Source organism: Plectropomus leopardus, chromosome 14 (assembly GCF_008729295.1).
Source record: "Plectropomus leopardus isolate mb chromosome 14, YSFRI_Pleo_2.0, whole genome shotgun sequence".
In the NCBI taxonomy this organism is placed as follows: domain Eukaryota; kingdom Metazoa; phylum Chordata; class Actinopteri; order Perciformes; family Serranidae; genus Plectropomus; species Plectropomus leopardus.
The window spans coordinates 13,587,889-13,612,053 of record NC_056476.1 but is presented as its reverse complement, the minus strand read 5'-3'; the positions used below and the strand labels follow the sequence as shown (position 1 = coordinate 13,612,053).

General features: G+C 40.2%; 1 protein-coding gene across 1 annotated transcript in view; it reads right to left on the bottom strand.

The window, feature by feature from the left end:
* The window catches only part of asap3 (ArfGAP with SH3 domain, ankyrin repeat and PH domain 3), a 34,620-nt gene extending 16,801 nt beyond the window's left edge, over window positions 1-17,819 (bottom strand). Inside the window, exons 1-9 of the mRNA XM_042500394.1 lie at window positions 17,470-17,819; window positions 13,770-13,842; window positions 9,993-10,138; window positions 7,159-7,233; window positions 5,806-5,855; window positions 3,856-3,979; window positions 1,679-1,764; window positions 1,226-1,301; window positions 100-186 (exon numbers count right to left, since the gene is read on the bottom strand). Of these exons, the coding sequence (XP_042356328.1) occupies window positions 100-186; window positions 1,226-1,301; window positions 1,679-1,764; window positions 3,856-3,979; window positions 5,806-5,855; window positions 7,159-7,233; window positions 9,993-10,138; window positions 13,770-13,842; window positions 17,470-17,595 (843 nt within the window). The 5' untranslated portion in view covers window positions 17,596-17,819. The remainder of the gene's footprint in view (window positions 1-99; window positions 187-1,225; window positions 1,302-1,678; window positions 1,765-3,855; window positions 3,980-5,805; window positions 5,856-7,158; window positions 7,234-9,992; window positions 10,139-13,769; window positions 13,843-17,469) is intronic.
* Between the last annotated feature and the right edge of the window lie 6,346 nt (window positions 17,820-24,165).

Here is a 24,165-nt window from a genome sequence, read left to right as displayed (position 1 = left end):
TTCACATACTGACGAAGTATAGCTGAAGGTCTAAAGTATGCTTGCTCCTGGTACTTTATATGTATTAGTATAATAAAGGTGCATTATGAAAAGGCATACCTCTTTCCCCTCCACTTGCAGGAGTAATCTCAGAGAATCCCTCAACTGAGTGAGTTGTTTTACCTCCTCGTCTTGGTCCAGACGTACCTAAAACACCATAAAAGTCAGTGAATTGCCGCAATAAAAAACAATTAGTTGGAAAAACAACATGTGTTAGTGTTCTACCACGTTCATTTGATCATATGCAATGTGGTTTTTTTTTTTATTTGTTCCAAGAATTGGGTGTGGAATGATAATACATCAGAGCTTTGTGTAATGGCTTAAATAATGCAGAACAGAGCTCAGAACTGGGGTGTGTCGTCCTAAGAGTCTGTGCATTTCATATGAAAGCAGAAACACCGTCATGCATGCAACATAAGTCAGTTTGACTTAAACATTTCAGCATTTTTCCTTGGAGCCATAACACAGAATCTGTCTGAATTTCCTTCTTGAGGCTGAGGTCTGGCATGTCTGAGCGGGTCTCTGTTCTGTCCATGCAGAACCAGAAAAACCTCTAACGATCCTAGTATCACAGTTAACAGTCTGTTTCCAAGGCTCCATCCAGAAAAGGGACTGGAAACCAGTCGGAGTGGTTGGAGAAATAGGTGTGCACCAGGGAAGGAATGAAAATAAGGGATGCTTTCAGTTTCATCTTTTGGTAATAGGGGGAAGTATTTCTGGGAATAGGCTGCAATAAGTCTCTGCCTGTGGGTTCAGCTGGGGGGAAGTTTAGAGGAGAGGGGAGGGGGACTGAGGTTTTGGCTGTTGTGAAAGAGTACCAGAGAAAAAGTGCTGTAGGAAGGTACTAAAACACAATGTGATTTACAGTGAGAGCTTTACTGTAAGTGCCTTCGTAGACACAGTTTTACCTATTGTGACTGAGCAACGGTTGACAAATAAAGAAAACAAATATGAAAAAGTGTGTGTGTGTTTTGTGAACATTAGTTTGAGTCAGATAGGACAACAGCCGCTACCACAGACTTTAACCTTTGACCGCTTAATCATGACAAATACTCAGCTGAAATCATAACAAAGCTGGATATTAACACTACTGTTTGCAGACACTAGATGACTAAATTGTTCCTCTATAAACACTGACTGCTATAATACAGGTTGAAAGACAAAGCTGCAGCTTGTGTAGATCTACCGTGTGAACAGATGCAGCAAGCTTCTCAATAAAGGGAGCGAGATTCTCCGCAGCTTTCAACCCGTCCTGAAAAAAACTGTGAACAGAAAAAGAGCAAATGCTGAGTCATACGGTAGTTCTGTCCACACATCCGAGTTCACACCAGCCAAAACATCACATGCTAAAGCTGTATAAGCAACTCCGTACCCACATAAAACCCTCAGTATTATCAAAATGGGTAAATGGTTAACAACAGTAATAATAGCTTGTGGAAGGAAAATGAAAACCAAAGAACCTCAACTATTATGCAAATCTCTCACAGAAACCCTGAGGTAGAAATCAAATCCATATGTTTTTTTGGGCCAGGAAAAAATAAAATAAAATAAATATACGCATTGCTCTTATTTCACATCTAGAAAGAAAATGCAACGAGGCAGAAATAGTAAAGGTGATTGGCTGCTGGCTGATCCTGACCTGAGCTGGGCCTGGAAATATTTGATGAGGCTCTGGAGAAGATCAGGGCCCTGACGCACCTTAAGCTCCTGGATCTTCAAGAGATACTGAAAGCATAAACAGACAGTTAAAAACAGCTGCAGAAATGGCAGCTCTCCAAGGAAAGGCCAGATGTAGCCACATAAACATGAAGCCTGAATATAAAAATGAGACATCAAATAAAGCCGCCATTTTTTCAGTACACATAATTTAAGGCTAATCTTGGGAGTATTTTCGGACCGGGGGGGACTTCTGCGTAGTTCGATGAACTCCCCTTTTTGCTGTGTCTCCACCACAAGAACTAGAAATGACTGTAGTTCTTAGAATGCCACTTTGAGGGACTTTTTCACTCCTTTTACAATTTAAGTACTCTCCCAGCACAAGAGGAACAAAGAGAGACAAAAATGCATGACTGGTTAAACACAGCCACTAGAGTGGTGCAGGAATGAGCCCTAAAACCCGGAAATAAGTTAGCATTTTTGATCTCCCAGTTCCCTCTTCTCAAAGTCAGTGGATTTTTGGTTAGATGTCTGAGATAAGGTAAATTATTAACACAAGCTTAAGAGACTTTTGTATTTTATTCTTCAACATAAAATAAGTCAGTAAATACCCTCTCATACATTTTGAAGACTTTTGGTATGCTAAAAAGGCAGTTGTTAACAAGGGTTACATGACACTATAGAATGCCATATACTGAGTACAGCTTTACAGCCTTGTTGTCATGGTGATGTTGGTTGTGCGACTGTGTTGTAGTTTGTTTATAGCTTAGCGTTAGCTTTCTTACTTCTGCCGAATGCATTAAAAAGTGGCGTTCATTTATTTAAATTATCTTTCTGAATAAAATGTTCATGTATCATAAACTTTAATTTGACACAGAGCCTTTTTTCTGCACTAATCCAAAATCCAGTGACACTATCCCATTGGCTTTTTGACGAGGGAACCAGGGCGACGATGCAGCACCAGCGATCATCATTTTTTAAAAACCTGTTAGCTGTGTAAACAACAGACAACACAAAACACAAACAACAGCTTGTGATGAAAAAAAAAACCCCAGAAAAAAACCCAGACAAACGGACTGACAGTGAACACGTGACGATGGAAATACAATTCCATTTTGACTGTGAAAGTGAAAGTGACGTTGTGACACCAACCACAGCTGGGCCTGCAGTATGTCACTTCAGTGTTCCTATTGATGGTGCGAATGCAAAAAAAAAATAGCCCTTGAAAGTATATCGTTCTTGGGGGAACTTTACAGTGGGTAGTTCTTCTCAGGGAGTCTCCAACTGTTCGCTCTGAAAAACGTCTTTCGACCACACATCTTTAATGACCAATTTGGAGCATGTCTGTAATGTGTGGCTCCTTGCTTTTTAGGACAGTGCTTCATACTGGTCCAAAGGTCTTCACCTTATTTCAACACTCCAGCCAGTCAGTGAACCTTGTAGACTGAAACTGGAAAAAGTCGTCATTCAAAAAAAGGAAGACTAACAGAGACACATAGTGCCGGCTTTACTGTGAATAATTTCCACCCTGCACATACTCCTCTGTAGAAGGAGACAGGCTCAGTGAAGTGTTTCTATCCTGTGTTTATTTATGTGGACTTTTGTGTGTTTTTATGTATGTAGTGTGAAAGACAGACGGACAGACAGACGGACGAAGGGGTGGAGCAGCTTGCAACAAGTGGAAATTCCATTTTCCCTGCCTCTCCTCTTTGTCTCAACAGCTGGTCTCAGTCAGGATTAGACCTATTTTTTTCCCAGGGTTTCATGAAGCTACATATGCATTAACATACATAGCTGAGACTACACCACCTGTGTATAACAGCACTGCCAATGAATTTTTCAAAGAATTTCCCCCAATTTTGGCTGTCAGGTGTGGATCATGAAGCATTTTCATCTGCCTTTGAACTTCACTTTCTAATGTGTAAGACCTGCTGCAGCTCGGCAAGACGCAACCAATAAGATCATGTTTGACGTTCTAAAACATATTTTTTCCATCAAAGGAATTACTACAGAGACACAAAATGGATCAACCCCATCCGTCCGTGGATCACGGATGAAATACAGAATCCACAAAGCAGACCACCCATGTGAAGCAAATCATCACTTCAGGTATGTGAAAGGTTTCTGGGTCTGGTATTTTGACTGGCACTAGTCCCTCACCTCACACATTTGCAGCTGAAAGGTCCTCCGCTCTCTCTCCATGTCCTCCCCTCCATCTGATCCCTCCGCCCTGATCAGACCCAGCTGCCTGGTCTTCTCCTTCCTCTCCTTCTCTAGCTTCCCGCTGACAGGGGAGGGAAGGGAAACAAAAAAGAGCAAAAGTGAGAAAAATAAGAACATTATTCTTAGTCATCTATAGGTTCTGATATCTTATGATTAGTTGGTCGATTGGTTAGTCGTTCTTGCCAGACCAAATTCTCATTGGTCGGATAATCACTGGCGTTAGTCTTATAAGGCAGTCTGTCCACCAAAGCATTCTTATCCCCAGCCAAAAACGCCGGCCATGTTTGTGACAGTCCTTGTGGTATTTGTCCCACTTTGACTGGACGTTTGGATAAACAGTGACAGTGACAAGCACAGTGTTTTACCCAAAGTTAAACATTTTTCAACTTTCATTTTTAATCGTAAAGATTGATTAACACAGAACATATTCAGTGTCAGATTAAACGTTTTGGATTTATTTTACAAAGTCTAAAAAAAATGCAGCTCAAATCTGGATTACAAAGATTCTGAAAAGGATCTTGTCGCACAAGAGCCCTCAGTGGACAGCTAACGCTAGCTACTGGGCCAGATATTTACAAGGTTCCTACACATTTTAATGGACAAAATTTCAGAACTTTGTCACCACTTTTCAAGGACCTATAATGTTTTGGGGTTTTTTTTAAATCTTGCCCCACTTGAGTTATTGGATTCAGATTCAAACTATTTAAACATAATTTCTGCTGGCTGTTATACATGAAGGGAGAGACAGATCGCAGAGAGAAAATGAAGAAATGTAATGTAATGTAAACATTGATGCATATTAGCTCAACGTCACATCAGCAGCTACAGAAAATCAATTTGTGGAAGGACATTGCATTACATTAAACAGAAGAAGGTTATCTATGCCATTTCATTACACAAAACAAAATTCTGTGACTTTTCCAAAACTGTCAGTCATCTTCGCTGATTCCACTATTTTTTTTAAGGCCTGGAAAATTTTGAAATTCCATAACTTTTCCAGGTTATCTATGACCACTGGTAATGTGTAATGTCGTGTTGTCGTGGTTAACGACAGAGTCATCCTCAGTTAACTTCCATAGTGTCCAGTATGTCCGATTTTTCTCATCAGTCCTGTTTAATGCTCAATGCTGAGATTGACTCTCTCACACAGCTCGACTGAAAAAGCTTTGTTTTCAAATGTGACATTAGACATCACAGTTATTTTTCACTTGCCAATTCGGACGCCATAAAGCATTCCACTTGCCAAAACAAACAAAACTTGACCTAAGCAAACATTAATGTGGACAACCCTTTGTTGGACACACAGCACTACCAGGCAGAGTGCACTGTGACCAACTTCATTTATATAGCGATGATGTGCAGAATTTTTCTCCCCATCACTCGATCAGTTGGTTGAAGAGTAAGTAGAATCTCAGTTAACCAAAATTTTGTTTTGGTTGACAACAGCCCTAGTCATTTAAGGATATAATGTACTTCACAACTCTTCAATCTGTCAGATTCAAATCTCTTCCTGTAATGATTAACTTTCTGAGCATTTTTTCCGCACAGACAGACAGGGAGGAAGTTGGATAGAAGACAATAAGGGTAAGGTGAAATCTCCTTACAAAATTATAAAACACTTTCAACCACTGTCTGCCGTCAGAATAAGATCAAATAATCGCTGCAAAGTGCAATGACTCAGTTTTATTTCACAGCAGTGTAATGGAGAACGGCCATGGGGAATGAACTATTATCCAATTAACCTCTGCTGTTACATCAACGTCTATGACCCAGTAAAAGACCAGCAAGAACTGCAAATGTGCAACGTGATTCTCCTCAGGCAATAACATCTGTCTCGACCATATCAACGTGGGGTAACAAACTAAGTGTGTGAGTGTGATTAATTACATTTTTATGTCATACTCCTTCAAACTTTTCTCCATCTGTTTCTTGAGCTCCTGTAGAGAAGAAAAGAGGAAAAAAACATTTGCATGACAGGGTTAACACAGTCCACACAGTCAGGTGAATCAGTGTTTTACAGTGCTGGTTATTATCTGCGTATTTCTGAACAGAGCCAGACAGTTCATGCGCAGAGACGTGATTACTCATATGATGCTAACTGGTCTGCTATCTGGCTGAACAGGATTTCAGTAGCATTTTGCCTTTCAGTGAGGCAATGTTCAGCTGTGGAATCAGCTGTTTCAAAGAAAGGGCAGTGACAGGAGCTTACAGAGGCATTAGCCTGTTATTACTCACTAGTCTGTCGGCGTGGCAAATCAAAAGGACAAATACTGAGCAAGAGATCAGTTCAGGTTTGGAACATAACTGAATCTTACTGATTAATCTGCATAAACAGCCTCATCTTATCCAATATCTAAGTGGGCTGAGCTGTGTCTGCAATGCAGACAGACAGAATTACCTGCTTGGAGAGGAAATCCACCCTGAACTGATCTTATATTGTGATATATTGGTTATTTTGGACATTAAAGTAAACATCAACAGGCATCGGTATTCCTGAGCAGAGAATTATCCGCACTGTCAAATAAGTTCAGCATGGGTCCGTTATTTACTGGAAGGTTAACAATACTTTAATAAAATAGAATATTCCAAAAAAAGACCAGATATGGTTATTTTGCCATGATTCTGGGATCTACCTCCAATGTTCTTCATCTGATCAATCAGTCTACATTAGGGATGACACAACATAAGATTTTCTCAATGTTGTTGTAGTAATTATATTATCGCTATATGTATAGAAAATTTGGGTAAAAAAATTTAACTTTGTTTATCGTGGGTTTTCTCTAAAGCCCACCTGAAGGCTAGCTACATGCCCATAATTGTCCCAAACACAAAAATAAAAATGATATATATACATATATATATATATATATATATATATATATATATATATATATATATATATATATATATATATATATATATATATATATATATATATTTTTTTTTTTTTTTTTTTTTTTTTTTAAAGAATAAAACAAGAAAATACAGGCAGAGGGCAGAGTCTTTGCAGAGGGTCATAAGTGATGATTGAGGGGGATTACCTTTAGTCTATACATTGTTCTTTAGGAAAATCCCCCATAGTATATCTTTAAAACAGAACTGAAAAATGTTACATAATTTTTTAGGGTGGAACTTCCCTTGTAGGACAGAGTCACTCTGTCATCCAACAAGTCATCATCTTATGTATTCCAGTCAAGCCAGTAGTTTTATGAATGATTTTTTAATATAATCTCAACTCACTAGTCTGCTGTCCCGGAGTTCGGACTTCAGCACATTTTCCAAAGGAAACGCCATGATGTTGTTGAGGTTTTGCACCTGAAACATGCGAGAGCAGAGCAAATGATTAAGAAGTTAAAAATATTCCACATAAAGTTACAGGTGGCTCTTATCTCTTACAGTATGAGCAAACACTTGCACATGCACACACACAGTTCTGCACACTCCCATCTCCCTATGGACTTACATTTCTGGGAATGAGTGCAGATAACTCAAAAACATGGTGATTCAGTCACTTTGAACCGGTGATTCATGAAAAGAAAACACTGGACAGTAATTAAGATTTTTTCATGCAAGGGGGGAGCATGACGCAATTACTTTATGAGTGTTTGTGTACAGCAAAATGAAATTTGAGATTAATTTAAGGTCATGAGGAAATGAGCCGAACTGAGTCGTAGATCTGGGGAGAATGAATCACAAAACAACCGGCTTAATCCCAACAGGTTGCACTTTACAGTCATAAATAATTACCCCAAAGTCCCCCATGATAATACATCACATCTTTACTTAGGCATGCAGCACGACCACATGATCCATCACCTCCTGTTCAACTCTCCAGTTGACCATTGTCGAAATTTACAAAGTCTGTTGTCACTGTAGCCTTTCAATGGATCCTTGTGGATTAGCTGCACCCTGCTCTTAACATAAATAATGTCCAACCACTTCCGTGAGCTGACGGCAGAGCTGACCTTCATATATTGACACAGCAGCCTAGAGACTGTTTTGGTTGGCATCCAAAATGTGAGGTAACTATTAGATAAGACATCATGTTCTGACATGAGGAAATACCTGTTCCCAAAGTGTCAACACATGTACCAATAATACTGATCAATGCATGCATGCCTGTGTGAACACTGAGACATTGACTACGTTTACACTAATATTCCAGTATTATTCTGAATATAAAAATATTCCAAATTTGATATGGGTAATGTAAACAATATACTTTAAATTAGGCCTTTTTCAATGTGTAGCATTTTCCAATTAAGACATGTGGGATATGCTGGTATCATTCGGGTTTTAGGAGCCTTTTTTGGACATGTTTACAGTGCATTCTGAATTTGGGTTTTTACTGCGGTTTGTGACACATGGCCTGTTTACGGTCAGCTCTGTGTGTTGTGATGGATGTTATTTACACAAACCCACTCATCGAAATTTTTTAAAGCTGTGGAAGAGATGCATGCCCAAAAGAAATGGCTACATTTATTGTTAGAAAAAACAGGCTTTTGGATATGTGCAAATATCACACTGCCAACCTTTTCAAGAAGATGGTTAAACGAATTAAAGTCAAAGGTTAAGTTTGCATGGCCAAAAAAGTCTGCCACCATTGAAAAACTTTTAAGAATTTTTTTTTTCAATCCAAAGAAGACAAATGGCAAAAGCAGCTCCAGCCGTTTCACTTTTTCACCATATATGTTAAGTCATGTTAATCATGGTCATAGACTGTACAAAATAATGGACATTGTGATTGTGACGTCACCCATTGGTTTGTGGACTTTTCTGCCTCAAGTTTAAGATTTCGGTTGTCGACGCCTTGGATTTTAGGAGGCAGAAGTGAACATATTTGGATGAGAGGTTGGAGCTTTGGGACAGGGTAGGATGAATAACTAGTAGACTGTTGTGATCCCTTGAGACAAGCTGTCACTCAAGCTGCCCCTGCCTAAAATATGTGTAACTTAATATCTTAATAAAATGTAAATGGGTGAGCTGTACAAAAATCCACCCCCCGTAAAGTTGCCATGGATGTTAAAATTAGCTTTAGAGACCAAAACCGTTTTTGTAGCATGTTTATTTCTAATGCAAAGTTGGACATTTTAACATGGTGGGGTCTGTGGGGATCGCCTCACTTTAGGACCCAGCCTCAACTGGCCATTAACAGAACCGCAAATTTTCTCATTAGCTTTGTTTTTCAGCCTTGGATGTTGACGATTGATCAGAGAATGCACGGCTGCATGTTGACAAGAATATTAGAGGAATATTAATTTTGTTAGCCATGTAAACAGCTTAGGAGGAACACTGTTGTGTTTGGAGCAAGGGCAGAAATCTGAATAAATTGTGCATGCAAACATTGTTATTGGGAAGAGCACTTTATCACGTACACATGGCATTGAGGGGCACGCTCAGGTTAATTTTTTAGCTCCTTAAATGACCCTCCAGTTAGTGTTTTAGAACCACTTCCTGTTCACATCTGTACGACTCAGTCTCCCCGATGAGGCTCTGATTGACACGCTGGAGGGAGACGTGTGTGTTGACTCACGCATGGAGGTCTGGGATGAATTATCATCGCCATAGAAACTATCAGTGGGAGGGTTCCGGATGGCCACAGGTTTTAGAGTCGAGAGGTGCAAACATGCAGCTGTTGAAAAGCACTTTCGTTCATGCATTCATGCATGTAATGCAGGTGCGCACACTCTTTTTACTCTGTGATAATGAACACACACACAGACACCTAATATCTTAATGGGGAGAGATTTGGGGTTCCTTCACCTACTGCTGTTTCAAATAAACAAACTAAATTTTGCTGATGCACTTTCTTCAAACTTTCCAATCATACCACTATTGGAATATTTTAGAGCCAGTCATATAATGGAGCAGCTTCTCTTCCCTCTTCCAGTTTTGTCCATAGAAATACAATGACAGACTCATCTTTCTTCTATGGTTTTTGTTTTTATTTCCATCCCTCCCTCACACACAGTTGCATGTGTGGTTTGAACCTTCTAGTAAAAACAGCTAATTTAAGGAAGCATCTCTTCTTTCCCTTTCCCTTTTTCCTCCACGCTCTTCTCCTCTTTCCTCACCAGATTTTTGAAGAGGGCCGTGACCTCTCTGGTGAACACAGCCAAGTTGAGGAACCCTGTGGAGACTTCGTTGTTGTCCTGGGTTAGGTGGCTATTCCCCAGATTCTCCAGCACCTCAACATACTGCTCCTTGTTGTCCACATGAGCTGAAAACAACACAGACACAAATAAGTATGTAGACTTCATAAGTTAAAAACTGAATCAGACTTGAATTACATGTGCATTTAAACTTAAGAAGGCAGATTGACTTGCCCAGTTGCATTGAGAGTATTTTAACAAGACAAGCATGTGGGATAAATTAGTACTGGTTTCCAGCCATCCTGGAGCTGGAGACAGGCAAACATATAGAGACCCATGTTTCTCTGGGGCTTAGAGGTCACTTTCCCAGGGGTCATGACCTGACTTGGTTCCCAGTTTGTTGAATTTATGAGGAAAAAGGCTGATGGAAAAGAATCTGAGCTCCGACTGGCACCGCACTGGTTTACATTTCAGTGAATGGGTTTTACCCTACAGCTATTTTAAAGTGAGGCTTAGAGGAGGACATCAAATAAACACAAGTTACAATTCAACCCAATGGAAATAATCACTTTTGATAAACAAAGATGAGCACCTGATGAACAGTTAAAACCAAATGTCTGCTCACAGTCATACTGAAACCTCTTTGTTGACTTTGGGAACCCCCAACATTAACACAAATTTAAATCATCTATTTATGGTGAGGATTCAACAATTTAAGGAAGTAATAAAGGAACATGTGGAGCAGACTTCTGCAGAAGTTTCCAGAGCAGAAATAAGCAGAAGGAATTTCATCTCTTCTGCTCCAGTTTCCACCTCAAGACAATTATAAAATGGTAAACTGACTCTAGTTGGGAGACAGACTGTCACCGTTTGTACAAACTAGCTGAAAAGAAAAAGTGAGATGTGCATGGCAGCAAAAGTGTAAATCTAAGGAAAGTATGCAGACACACTGCAGAAGGAGCGTAAACCAAAAGGGGAGCAGGAGACATTATGACTGCATGGTCATTAAAAAAAGTATTATAACAAACAACATACATCTACCAAGCAACTAACTGCTGAGTCACAGAGGAGCTGAGAGGATGATTTTACAGCTGACCTTTAACTGCCAGATACCAGCAGAGCAACTCAACTCTTTCACTCGTCTGCCAGAACACACACAGACTTGCAGGCCACAACGTCTTGGCAAAGAAGTGGTACTTAGCGGTTTATGGGAATAGAGATCGAAAGAAGAGAACATCTCACAATGTGTGTTTTTGCATGTGTGACACAGTAACGGACCATCAGACTAGCGTCAGGGAGAAGTGGGCGCACACATGTGTTTGTATGCGTGGTGAGTCAGACTGCCGATTAACATCGGAGCTGATTGAGGGCTTCAACAACATAATGAGAGAAAGAGGGGGCCTCCCATGGTCACATTACTGGAACTAACCCATATGATTCTATTTAGATACAGAAGAAGAAATAAAGGAGTAGAGTGAACACATATGGACAATAATCATGGAGCACATCTCTGCAGCTACAATATTGCTGCTGAAGGTATCTGGTTGCCTAATTCTGGGCAGCTGCCTCTCTGACTCATTTTTACTAAAAACGATGACTTGAAGCCTCGAAACGGGAAGCAGGCTTGTAAGCAAGCGCAGAAAAACAACTTCAGGATATGTTATGCAGTTCCTTTGCTTCTCCCGCGCATTTTTGAGGTGAACACTCACATCTTGGGCATTTTTATTTTTGATAGTTCCATGGTGAATTACGGTGACATACTGCAGTGACACATACACACTCAAAAAAAACATTCATTTACTGACCCAGTGGGTCTGTTGGGTCACTGTGTAGCACCTCGTTGCACTGAAACCGCACATACCATCTGCTGAGACGTAGACACACACACGTACACCACAAAACCATACACTCTATAAACACAATCACCCAGCATCCCACTCACTCCAGTCCCATAACAAGGGGCCTCACTCATAAACACCACTGTGCACATCAGCGTCATGATGTCATCCCAACCAGGCTCGTACAATGAGTTATGTGGAGGCTCCCCTATGCACTGAGGAGCTCATCCTGCCATAATAGAGGCTGACCTTTACTTAAACACTCCATGCAGAGTTTACAGGCTTCATTTGTGAGGACAGACTTCCCTCTTTATTGGATTTTTGGAAGTGGTCAAAAGTTGTGTTGTTTAGTATATTCACCTATATACACTTTTTTTTACAGTATTATAAGATGAAAGCTTATTCTTGACCTGGTAAATATTTTAACAAAAAAAATTTCAACTCAAGGTTAACTTCCTCAGTTTTTTTGTTGGTTGGTTTGTTTTTGTTTTTTTGTGAAGCTTTCCTCTGACCGTGCACTAACGAAAGCTTAGGAAAAGCAACTAAGTAGGGTCACATCGATTTATCGGCCAGGCAATGATATCAGCAGATACTTGCCTTCTTGACTGTTATCGGCCGTGGTCCATGTTTATCTTTTGTGTCATCTCAGTCTTGTACTGGTTAATTTCTGTGTTGATTATTTGCCATCCAACTTGGACAACACTGCTAGCATACCAAGCTGCTGATTCAGGGAAGAAGCCACAGGCTGGACCAAACTCTGGCATGAAAAGCCAACGGCTGCCGTGCGCACATGTGGTTTGTTTTCACGTTTGCTTTCAGTAAGTAGCTGTTAAGCTCTGTGTCTTGTATCTTGGATGAGAGAAGAAATAGACTGCGCTGCAAAAAGAAATCTTTAAACAAACTTCAGATGATCCAATATGCAGCAGAACGACTACTCAACAAGACTAAACGCGGAGAACACATTACTCCAGGTTTAAAGGATCTTCACAGACTTCCTGTTGATTTTCAGATTCCTTTTCAAGATTTTGCTTTTAGTTTTTTAAATCTCTTAATGGACTGGCTACTGACCATTTATCTGATATGTTGTTTGGATGCTTTCCCTCTTGATCCTTAAGATCCTCCATCTCTGGTCAATTAATTGTCTCACCGACTAGAACTAAAAAGTACGGTGATGCTGCACTCTGTGTCATTGGCCCTCATCTCTGGAATAGCCTTCCAGTGGACAGCTTCAAACTAAATCTTATACCTGTCTTTTTAGACATGCATTTAGGTAGCTTTTATTTAATTAATTTGTGTCAAGGCTAATTCCTATATTTTATGTGTGTATGTGTCTGTGTGTTTGTGTATTTGTATCTTATTTACTTTATCTTACTGTGTTATCTGTATTTTGTCATTTTTTTAGTACTTTTGAGTTACACATGCTGTATGAACTTTGCTATACAAAGTTATATAGTTATAAGTTATTATTATTATTACTAAGATAAATATGCTTATCTTTGTAAAGAAAAACATGTACATTTTTCTTCATTAATATTCGTAAGAGGTGGCGAGTTTTATGATAAATGAACAACAAGAAACAATATCGGTATTTGCCAAATTGTTTTTTGAAACAGTATCAGCCCAGAATTCATAATCGGTGCAGCCCCTCTAGTTAGTGGACCTTGAGTTGAAGTTGTTTTGTCAAACTTTGCAATCTGAAAAATAATCATGCCTGATTTTAAGCCAACAAGAATAAGGAGTTGTCAGAGTGCTGTGGGTGACATCCTAACAACTACCAAGTCAGCAAAACAAAACTATCCCATGATTAAGGCCATGTAAAGCAGCTGAAAGTTCTGGAAAAAGCTAGTAAATGAGCCTGTGATTTTTTGTCTTAAACTAGTAGTGTCAATGAGCCCATACAATGTAATGCATTTATACTTACAGAGTCCTGAAGTGTGTATAGCTTTGATCATCTTCTTCATCCTCTGTAGAGTTGTGAGGTCCATCTCCAGAGACTGCAATAAAACAAAGAGACAAAGATGGGTGTTAAAATTCAAAATCATCAATAAAGTAAAAACGTTTTCACTTAAAAATGCTTCCTTTCATTTAGGAAATTGTGCCTGTTTTTAGCTTATCTGATGAATTAAATAACTGTTCATTTTAAGCAGGATGCACACAAATACAAAAATCTTGTAAATCCAACATTGCCATATAGTAGTCCTGCTCATTGATCTGCAGCATTGCCTGAAATAACCCGATAATACACCGGATAGACAGATATGAACGGCAAAACCACATCGCTATAAGCCTATCAGGAACATCTCTGATGACTGACAAATTCCTGCTGTTTCACAGTATATAACATATAAAGCCTGACCCGTCAACACATGTGGGGCACACAACCAGCAAACAGGAGACATCATTAAAAATATAAAAACAAACAATACATATCGCTGAACCGGAACTACATTCAAGCCCTCCCCGTCCATAATGTTCAGATTTGGGGTTGCAATCTTTCATAGATTTGAAAATAAATACTCAGACGTGACGATTTTTGACATGTGTTTGCTTTACTGTTCTCAAGGTTTACAGCAGGTATATGTGTGTGTGATTAGTTATGCTGAATTTTCTCACGGTGTGTGACGAAGACGAACAGGTGAGTCAGCACTTGCCAGCAAGACAATCATCTGTCTTGCATTTAACCCTGAATGATGTCAGTGCATTTATTTCACTTTTCAGGCTGAAGCAACACTTCCTCACACTGAGACACACAAGACATGATGCAGACCAAAAGCATACAGTCAGTTGGCTTCATTGCAATTGGATGATCAATCTCTTCAAAACCAAGAAGGTTTGAAGCGACATCCTGTTTATTCTCCTCACACAGGCCACTTGTTTTACTGAGCGAGACATGCAGCACTCCACCTACACGCCACTAGAAATAGCTTTAATGAGCCAGTAATCCTGACTTAACAGAGACTCTGCCTTGTTAGATGATGCTGTTTACATGCTCCAGTCCTTCCTGGCCAAGTCCATTCCCTAAGTGTTAGTTCACTAATTAAAAGGTGGCAGGGTGCTGTGTAATGCGACCCTGCAGACAATGAACGGGAAAGTGATTTAGTGGAGAGTGGAGAAGGGAGTTACTCGCTGGTGCAATTTCCTCTAAGTTGGCTGGCAGGCAGCAGATAAACAGTGGAAACAAGCTGGTGCAAGTTAACAAAACTGGTTGTGTTTGTTGGATTTTGTGGAATAAATCAGATCACACATATCATAAATACACCCAGACAACCCACCTGTCAGACAGGTGTTGAGACAGACAAACAAACAACACATCCCTTCTGAAGCGGGCAATGAGCCGCACCCGAAGGTGTACTGATGTTGAGAAACTACAGTGTCATTTATAAAGACTTTTTGTGCCTGTATGCGAGGTGGTGTTCACCTGCTGGGTGTGTGCGCAACTGCTGTCAGCTGAGCATGACTGACTGATATCTGATCCTTACTTACAGCATTAACTAGGCACATGACACCCTTCGCTTCAAGACAACCTTTAGTATTTCATTTCAAATATGCCAAACATGAGGAAAAACTTTCAATCTGTTCTTTAAAAAACATTTATGGAAATGACATAAATCCGATTACAGCTTACAGAAAATGAAACTATTCCTTATCCCTGTCTTTCTCCTTTTATCTTTGCCTCTAATCAGGAGTAATAAGTAACAAGCAGCCGAGTGTGTGTCGGGGGTAAATGGTGTCTCTGTCTCCCGGCCTGCTGTCGTAAACCACACACATGCCCACACATTACCCTAGCCATTAATCAAGCTTGTCCCTGCTGAGCAGACTAAACATAATAACCATAGATCTGTCTATAAAGGGACTGTTGCATTTACATCTGTGTGTGGGTCTGTCTGTCTGTCTGTCTGTCTGTCTGTCTGTGTGCACATGTGTAAGATTCCAACATGTCCCTCCCCAGGGCAGCTATTCCAGCTATGTATTTTCCAGTATGTCATGGCCATAAATATGGATATTATCCCAAGATAAATAGATCAGACAGCTGTGTAAAACTCTTTATAAACCCTGGACTCTGCTGTCTCCATCTCTGCTCAGCGGTCAGTTCCTAGCCAGGAAAGTCTTAATGAAGACCTTTCATGAGGACACCATGCAATATTGGATTGGACAACTGGATTCCATCATGTAATGTCAGTGAAATATTCAGATATCTGCACTGTAGACTAGAGTTGCAGCGACATACTGGTTTTAAGGCATACCATCTAAAAGCTGAAGGTTATCATACCATGTACATGTGCTTATCAATGACACTGAAAAACACGCAGCTGGATGGAGAATATCACATCATCTACATCAGTAATAAAACGTTTGTTCAACCAAATCTAACCTTCTGTTTTTATTCCTTTACAGGTCATTCTTACTCATAATAATAACAATTCTGTAATACCGTGAAATATTTTCTGAGACGGTTATCGCACCATGAAAATCTCATACTTTGCTCCCCTACTATAGACTGTCTTGCTAATGTAAACCAGCCATTGCATAGAAAGCTATATCATTTATCCCCATGGTGTCTATTTAGTTTTAGAAAACACAGTTTTCTATTTGCTACAGCAAAGTCATGGTGATTCAAGCTCTAGCTGAAACAGAGATCAACCTTGAGTTACAGTAGAACAGTGAAGACATTATGTCACAAGGAAGACAAACTAGGAAGGATCGACTTGTGTGTAAACTTGGATTATTTGCTTTATGACAGAGTTCAAGCAAGCCACCCTCTGTTTCCTCCTTGGCCCAAGGAACTTTGGGAGAACATATTTCAAACAAACACAAACGCACACACACAGAGACCACAAACAGGCCTTAAGCCAAAGTACCAGTTCAAACTGAGAAAATGCACAGACTGGTCTTCACAGACATGCTTGCAAGGATAGACAAAAGTGTGTGCACGCTTACACTCACAAGAACAATACCATAATCTGTTATTCACTTGTTTCTGTCATGTCTGCAGTGCTGTGTGTGTTCTGTTTGTGTCCCATCTCAGTCCGACTCCCTTGTGGTGGAAGATAAGGCCAAGTAAACTGTGTGTGCTAGATTACCTCATGTAACCTTCACTTTTCCAGTCATCCAGCCTCTTCTGAAGACACACACAGAGCTTGACCAACAGTACCATGCAGCTAGCTTTGGGTCTCGCATTATATGGAAATGGTGCAAAACACTAATGAACACTCACATTGCCCTGTTCACAACCAGAGAGATGACAGGAGAGCACCAAGTCACCCCAAAATCAGCACACCTCAAAAATATGTCGCCCTAAAACTAGTTCTTGCACAGAAAAACACATTGCACCTGTACAGTTTTGAATGTATCCTGTTAGCATTGCAGCTTTTGGATTGAAACGACTGCTTTCTAAAACCTGGGGCAAAGTCTTCCCGTTTATCTCACCAGGAAACAACTTTACAGAAACTGTCTAACGAGATAATTGTTAGTTTCACAAGGCTGTGAAACCCCTGAGGATGTCACCTGAGAAAATCAAGCTAGCTAGCCTACAGGAGCAGCCCTCCTTCAGTCAGAGCTACAAACATGCTACATGGACAGGTAAACAACAGCGTCTCCCCCTCCTCCTCCTCCTCCCTCACCTCCTCCACGGTTGAAACTGTGTTCCGACAGTCGCTCATTTTAGACTGAAAACTTGAAGTCCCGGGCGAAGACAAGTCCTCATTTGTCAGGACCACGAAGTCCGAAATGCTTATTCGCTCCGGCATGTTTCGCGCGTCTCACAATCACTGAGGAGAAAAGTGAGCCAAAGTTTCACGCGCGCATATAATTCCCATTTGAAGAAAAGAGAAACAGTTCACTGCTCCATTGTGTGCAAGAGGGCAAAAAAACAGACTGTATTCCTCAGAGTGCTGGTCCGTAAACGCGCCTTTAAGGTGGAAAGTTGTCTCAAGGCGGACCTGCGCCCTCTCAGAGTTTAGGCTCCTCTCTGTGTGTGTGCGCGTGGAGGTGCGCCGGCGCGCTATTGTCCGCCCATTGAGGGAGGGAGCAGACTCCATCATCACGTGGGAATGTTTGTGCTTTCTGGCACTCTGCAGAGAGAGAAAAGAGAGAGTGTGTGCGTCTTTGCTCTCGTCTCTTTCATTCTTAACTTCTCATTTCTATGCAAACTCCAGAGAGTCTGCAGTGTGGTCGCCATGGATATGCATAATACCTCATTCACAGACTAAACTGAAGGGGAGGAATTTCACTAGATGAGGACATAAGATGACGGTTGTTATTGCAGTGAGGCAGAAGCATGCAGTTTATCAAGTAGTCTATCACTTAAAATGCTATAACTAAAAGCTCCCATGTTTTACCAAAAATATGACAGATGAAAAAAAATACTTTTTCATGTTTGTGGTTTTTGCACCAATGGAAACACATGCAGTACTGGTACACATTCATCTGGTGGCTTCCCCACGGGGGGATAGCCATGGCCCCCCTAACTATGTGGTACGCTCATTTTTTCAGCTTGCACAAAGGTAGTCGTGTCTTGTGAAACTAGGCAATCTAAAGGCCCAGACACACCAAACCAAATCAGTGAACTAGTGGCAATGATAGACCCTTGCTGAGTATCCCTCATGTAGCCATGTCTCAGCCAAAAAAATTGCACATGAACACACTAAACCGAAGACCAAACAGCGGGTATAATCTGCACCTGCATGAGAGGAAATACCAGCATATTACACATCAGGTAACTAGTAGCATTCACTGTAAAATACAACACCAAAGTATATCAGTATGTGATTCCTTAACTCTCCATATTTGCATCGTTTTCAAGTAGCCTATACACCACAACAGCATCATAGAACTCCAGGAATACATTTATGGCTTTTGGTTTAGTTGTGCCACCCCAAGATTTTCAGTGGCCCCAGCTGGCCACCCCTATGGAAAATTTCTAGGGGCGCCAATGCATCCATCACATATCAACCAAGGTTTTTGCAGCTGTGCAACTGCCCTTTAATCAAGAGTCTGGAGTTATAACGCCCTCTTGGCGATCCCTTTGGCTTAGGCTCCAAAGCTTCTTTCTCTTCCTTTTCATCTCATAAAAAGACATTTTTTCACTGAGGTCTGATTTCTGAAGTCCCTCCCCACTGACCTTCTCCTGAAATCATCTGACAGACTGAACAAAAAGGAAAGAGTGCATCAGAGATTTGGGGAAAAAAGTACCACGGTTGTGTATAGAGCATAACTCCTGCATGCCTGGCATTGTCGAGCCTGTCAACTCAAAGAAAAGAGGTGTATCACTGAACCTTGCCTCAGGGAGAACAGTGATACAATACACTATGGAGTGCAGATGGGTGATTTTTAGGAAGCTGCATCAAATACAGTGGCTCCCTTTGGTTTCACCACAAAACCACATATTAGCTTTATAAAGGGAGAATTTGTCCCGGCTCTATAGGCAACTTGAGGTTATTTTAACCATATACATCCAACAAAAAACAGACTCCCTTTGCGGTAAAGCTTTTTTTTTTCCTGTTCTGTTATTGCTACCACACATAGTGGAGAATGGATGTTATGTCTTAACTGTGTGCACTCACAGTGGTGCTGTGTTTGTATTCACAGATAGACAAACTCCTTTTTGTTTGCAAGTCTCTTGCACCAAAATGCACATGCACTGCATTTGATATCTGTGTAGTACTTGCACGCACAGACTTTAAAGTGAAAGCTTAAAAGAATGCTTGTTAAATGTTTCCCCAGAGAGACACAAAGTGAAAATCGTTGGCAGACCAAACAAATACCTTCTTTCTTTCTTTTTTTTAAATACAAAATGCAACACAGTGTTCAAAATGTGCATGACAGTCTCCAGAGGGAAACCTGCAAAATTCCCTTTAACCTAATAATCATTAAGAAAAAATGTCCACTCTTGTGAGGAAGTGACGGCACGCGACAAACTCCAAACAATGCAGAGCCACATTAATGGGTTTGCTGACCCAGTTTACATGGCCTTAGTCACTTATTGTTTCTGTTGCATGCATGTATGTATCAGAAAACATCAATGAGAAAAAGGACAGATGGATATAAACAATTTGCAATTGCAAGGGTACATCTTTTGCTGTAATATATGTTCAACATATATGTGCTCAATTTGCGTGCACACATTTTTTGCATGGGTGTCTGAGCTGATGTAATGCAGAGGCTCACTGTGTCCCAACAATACCCTCCTTCAGTTTCTTTGCAGCCCCTTGTAAAGAAGCAGAGGCTTTGTGCCTCTGCCAGCCTTTCAGCCTGGTTACTATTGTAAAACTGAGCAAACCGGTCTGCTCAGGCAATGCATGCACATATAGTGGCGAAGTCCAAGTACCGGGAGGGGGATGACGAGAAAAAATCGACAGAGGAAAATAGTTTGGAAGGTGAAGGGAGGTAAGGAGGGGGGATGCTCAGCACGGGGAGGTGGGATGACAGACGAAAGGAGATAGATAGAAACTTCATTGTCTGAATACAAAAAAAACTGGAGTGACTCACTCAGTGTTTTTGCTCCTTGTCTCCACCTTTTTCCTTCCTTAAAACCACATACCTATTCATTGTCATTTCCCTCACTGTAAAATCTGACAAGTTGATCTCATTTGAAATAATATTGGAAAACATTTCCCTTTAAAAAGGAAAATAAATATAACTATTAATCTTAGTGTTACATTTACTTGAAATTTAGCTGTATTTAATCAATTTTGTGAAACTGTTGCAACTTAAAAATAACAGGTGGAATTATGTTGTTCTTTCTAAGTGTTAGCAACCTCAGTAAACAGTAAGTCTGACTTGATCATGAAATAGAGGATTTTGGCGATGATGAAGTAAGGAGATTTGCGAGTTCTGTTTTCTGAACATGTTTGAGAAAATGCAAACATGACTGGCTAATTTGCAATCAGCAGAATGCAGACTTAAAGCACAGTATACTTGGTTTACTGAAGTTGCTAAGACTTAGAAAGATTGATTTAATGAAACTTTAATGAAGTTGCAGCAACTTCACAATAATAGGTGAATATAACTAAATTTTAAGTCAATTTAACACTTAGATATAAAGTAAATATAAATTAAGATTAAAACCAACTTGTCAGATTTTACAGTGCATACTCCCTCCTGCCACTGCAAATGATACTTTTACTCTTAACTTATATCATCAATTATTCTTTTTTCTCTTCGCACCATTTCTCACTTTCCCTGTGAGGAAGCGAGACACACTTAAACGCAGCTTCTCTCTTTCTCTGACGCACACACACGCAGCAGCAAACAGGTCACAGCGACGTCTTCCAGTAAAGATTACAGCTGCCAGGATTTCCTCGCTGCTTCCCAGCAGCCCAATGAAGTTGCAGCACAATTCTTCCAACCCCCAAAAAATCTCTCTCTCCCTCTCCACTCAGCTTGTTGACTCAGCTCCACTAGTCCTGCTATCAATTTACTACCCCTGTCAAGCCAGGAGGCCCAGGCTTACCGTAAAATACCCCCTCTTCTGGTCGACACGGTTGACTGAAAATGGGAGGACTGGAAGGAGGAGAGAGAGAAAGAGAATTTTGATTTATTGTTTGAAATGGTTTCCCTCTGGAATAAGCATATAAAGTGCTTTGTTCAGGGCAGGGCCCCTTAAAAATCTGCCTCAAGAACCTGCACAACTGCACCATGAAGAAGTTCCTGGAAACACTTCAGGCAGAATTGTGATACTTTGTGACAGCTTCTGCTTTGGAAAAATACATCCCTGACTCAACACACGGAGCATTATCAATCTCCTCAAAGTCATGCATGTCCTCTTTGGCACAGCAGCTAGTGATACATAACCACACCCTCAGACAGACACCCTCTCCAGCATGCCTGTCATCGCAGTTGGTATGGCAACAAAAACGTTTCCATACTTGTAACAGGTAGTCGAACTTGTTTGTGATTCATAATTATAGATGCAGCATTATGTTAAGTCTCAGCGTTCAAGACATTGACAAGGAAGTCTAAGAAAAATTCATTTCACTTTTTCCTTAAACTATTCTTCCTACCAGTTAAATTGCAGTTAAATCATACATTTAACATGAACCCTTTGATACCTGAGCAAATTGGCTTGATTTCTTTCAAAGACTGAGAGAGGCCAGCAAGCAACTTAATAAGAATTGCCGCCAAAAAATAGCAAGAAATTAGAGCTAAGAGTTAAAAATATAAATTTCTTGACATTTTCCCCCATTTTTTTTTTGATAATATCTAACAATCCCCCAAGTAAGTTTCAGATCATCTTCTTGTCACCTTTTAATCATTTTTTGCAGTTTGCAGGGCATTTCTAGCCAAGTTGCTTGATCCATGTGTTAAAGAGTTAATAAAGTCCAATTTTTTAAAAAAAACAAAAAATAAAGGTCAAACACAATCTGTTTAAACATCTATAGCCATACTTTGGTGCCAAAGTCAGTTAATGCTTTCAGTGGCTCTAAATAAGATTGCGTGTGGCCTTAAACACACCAACGGTAAATTGCTCCCAAAATAATGCCACCATTATGTGTCCGTTGCGTCACTGTGGCCCTTAACAAAGGCAGACATGCAACGTTTTGGCCTCAGGTACGTTGCTGCTCGCTGATGAGCTGTCACTTGCCAGAAAACAAAGAGTGTTTTTAGTTCTTAGTAATTTAGGCTAATAATATCTACTTCAGCTGCCTTGTTGTCACAGAAATTGGTCTCATGGTGCAGTTTAACAGAAGTGTGGAGGGCTGCTGTTTAGATAGCGTGTGAACCACACACTCAAAGGCTGTGTATGTGTACGTGGCGTCTGACATTTGGGTTTATCACCTCTTTTTAAACACACGCGCTGTTGTGGCAACGTCTGTTAATAGACCCGTAGCGTTAATAGACACCTGATGTTGGTTCAGAAGCCAACAGGCGCAAGAGTTTACAAAAAAGTGGTTTGTGAGGAGACTGAATTTCGCTGTGGGGTTTAAAAAAGGCTTGAGCAAGCTCTATTTTTTCACCTCTCTTTAACTGTGCTGGAAACATGGTGACTGTAATAGATTTTTGTATTGCCATACAAGGAATTTAAAATTAATTTATATGTTTTCATTTAACTACCTAGAATCGTTGGTTTTAATAATATTTAGGCTTTCCTTGGGGGCCTAAATTGCATAGATCTTCTGCATTATGGGGCTCATATGCAAGTGTACCAGAGACTTACGGTGGCCAAGCACACCATAAGTCTTTAAACTTGCTGTTCTAAAAACTTTCCAAATGTTATCAAACTACATGGTCAAATCATGACCAGAGTTACAGATGTCTCTTTCCAAATGTAAGTCAATGTCAAAAAGACTTTTTGGGCCCCATGGCATCACACAAGTGACCCAGACGGTGCAATTCCCCTTTTGTAAGATTGGCTTCAAAGCCTGGTGCTGGTGATGAGTCCCGCCATGTTATTTCTACAGTAGCCCAGAACAGACAAACTTAAATATCAGCTCTTGATGGGGCCATTCGCATTAACATGTTGTCCACTGTAGTTATCATGTGATTATACACAACAGAGTCTAGACTTTTAATTTATATATTAAATAAGTTTAGGAAAAATTAAGCCAGTAGGTTGAGCTGTTTTTTTTTCATTCAAAAAATAATCATTCAAAATCAGCACATAATGAGCATTGTACATTCTACTTTACATTGTGTAATATTTCACAAAAATGTGCAAATCTATGAATTCTATAAGTTGTATATCTGTGACGCGTCTCCTTGCAAATGTCTTTCGCCCCACAACCCATTAGCACTACTCCCCAGTGACCCACTGAACTTTGACCTCTTGAGTGTCGCCTCCCCTTTGTGAGCTTGTTCCCACGGCAACCAACACACAAAGAATGATGTGTGGTTTTTGTCTACCTGTCTGAATGTGTTTATAGCTCATTCAGTGTTATTGTCGCTCTTTGTGTCAACCTATTCTCTCTGCTCTGGGAATGTCACTTCTTATTAGCTCAGTTTCCTCAGTGGTCATACACTGGCTGGTTTTAGACAGTTTTTAGATTTTTTTTCTGTGCCAGTTGGCTCAAGAGACCTAATGGGACTTTCAAATAATTGCAAACCATTTGTAGTTGCCGATCTAACATTATTCAACATCAGAAATTGCACACCGCAAGACAAAGGACACATTGAAAAAAAAACAAAAAAAAAAAACATTCTGTTAATTGTACGTGAAGTGTACCACCTTTCATTTTCTGTAATCCTTTGGCAAGATGTTTTGAAACCTTTAAAATGATCAAATTCACATAGCAACAGCAGCAGGACACCAGTAAGACAGCAACACCTACAACAAACAGGAACTCCCAAGATAGAACACAAGCAATGCGAAGCCACGAGAA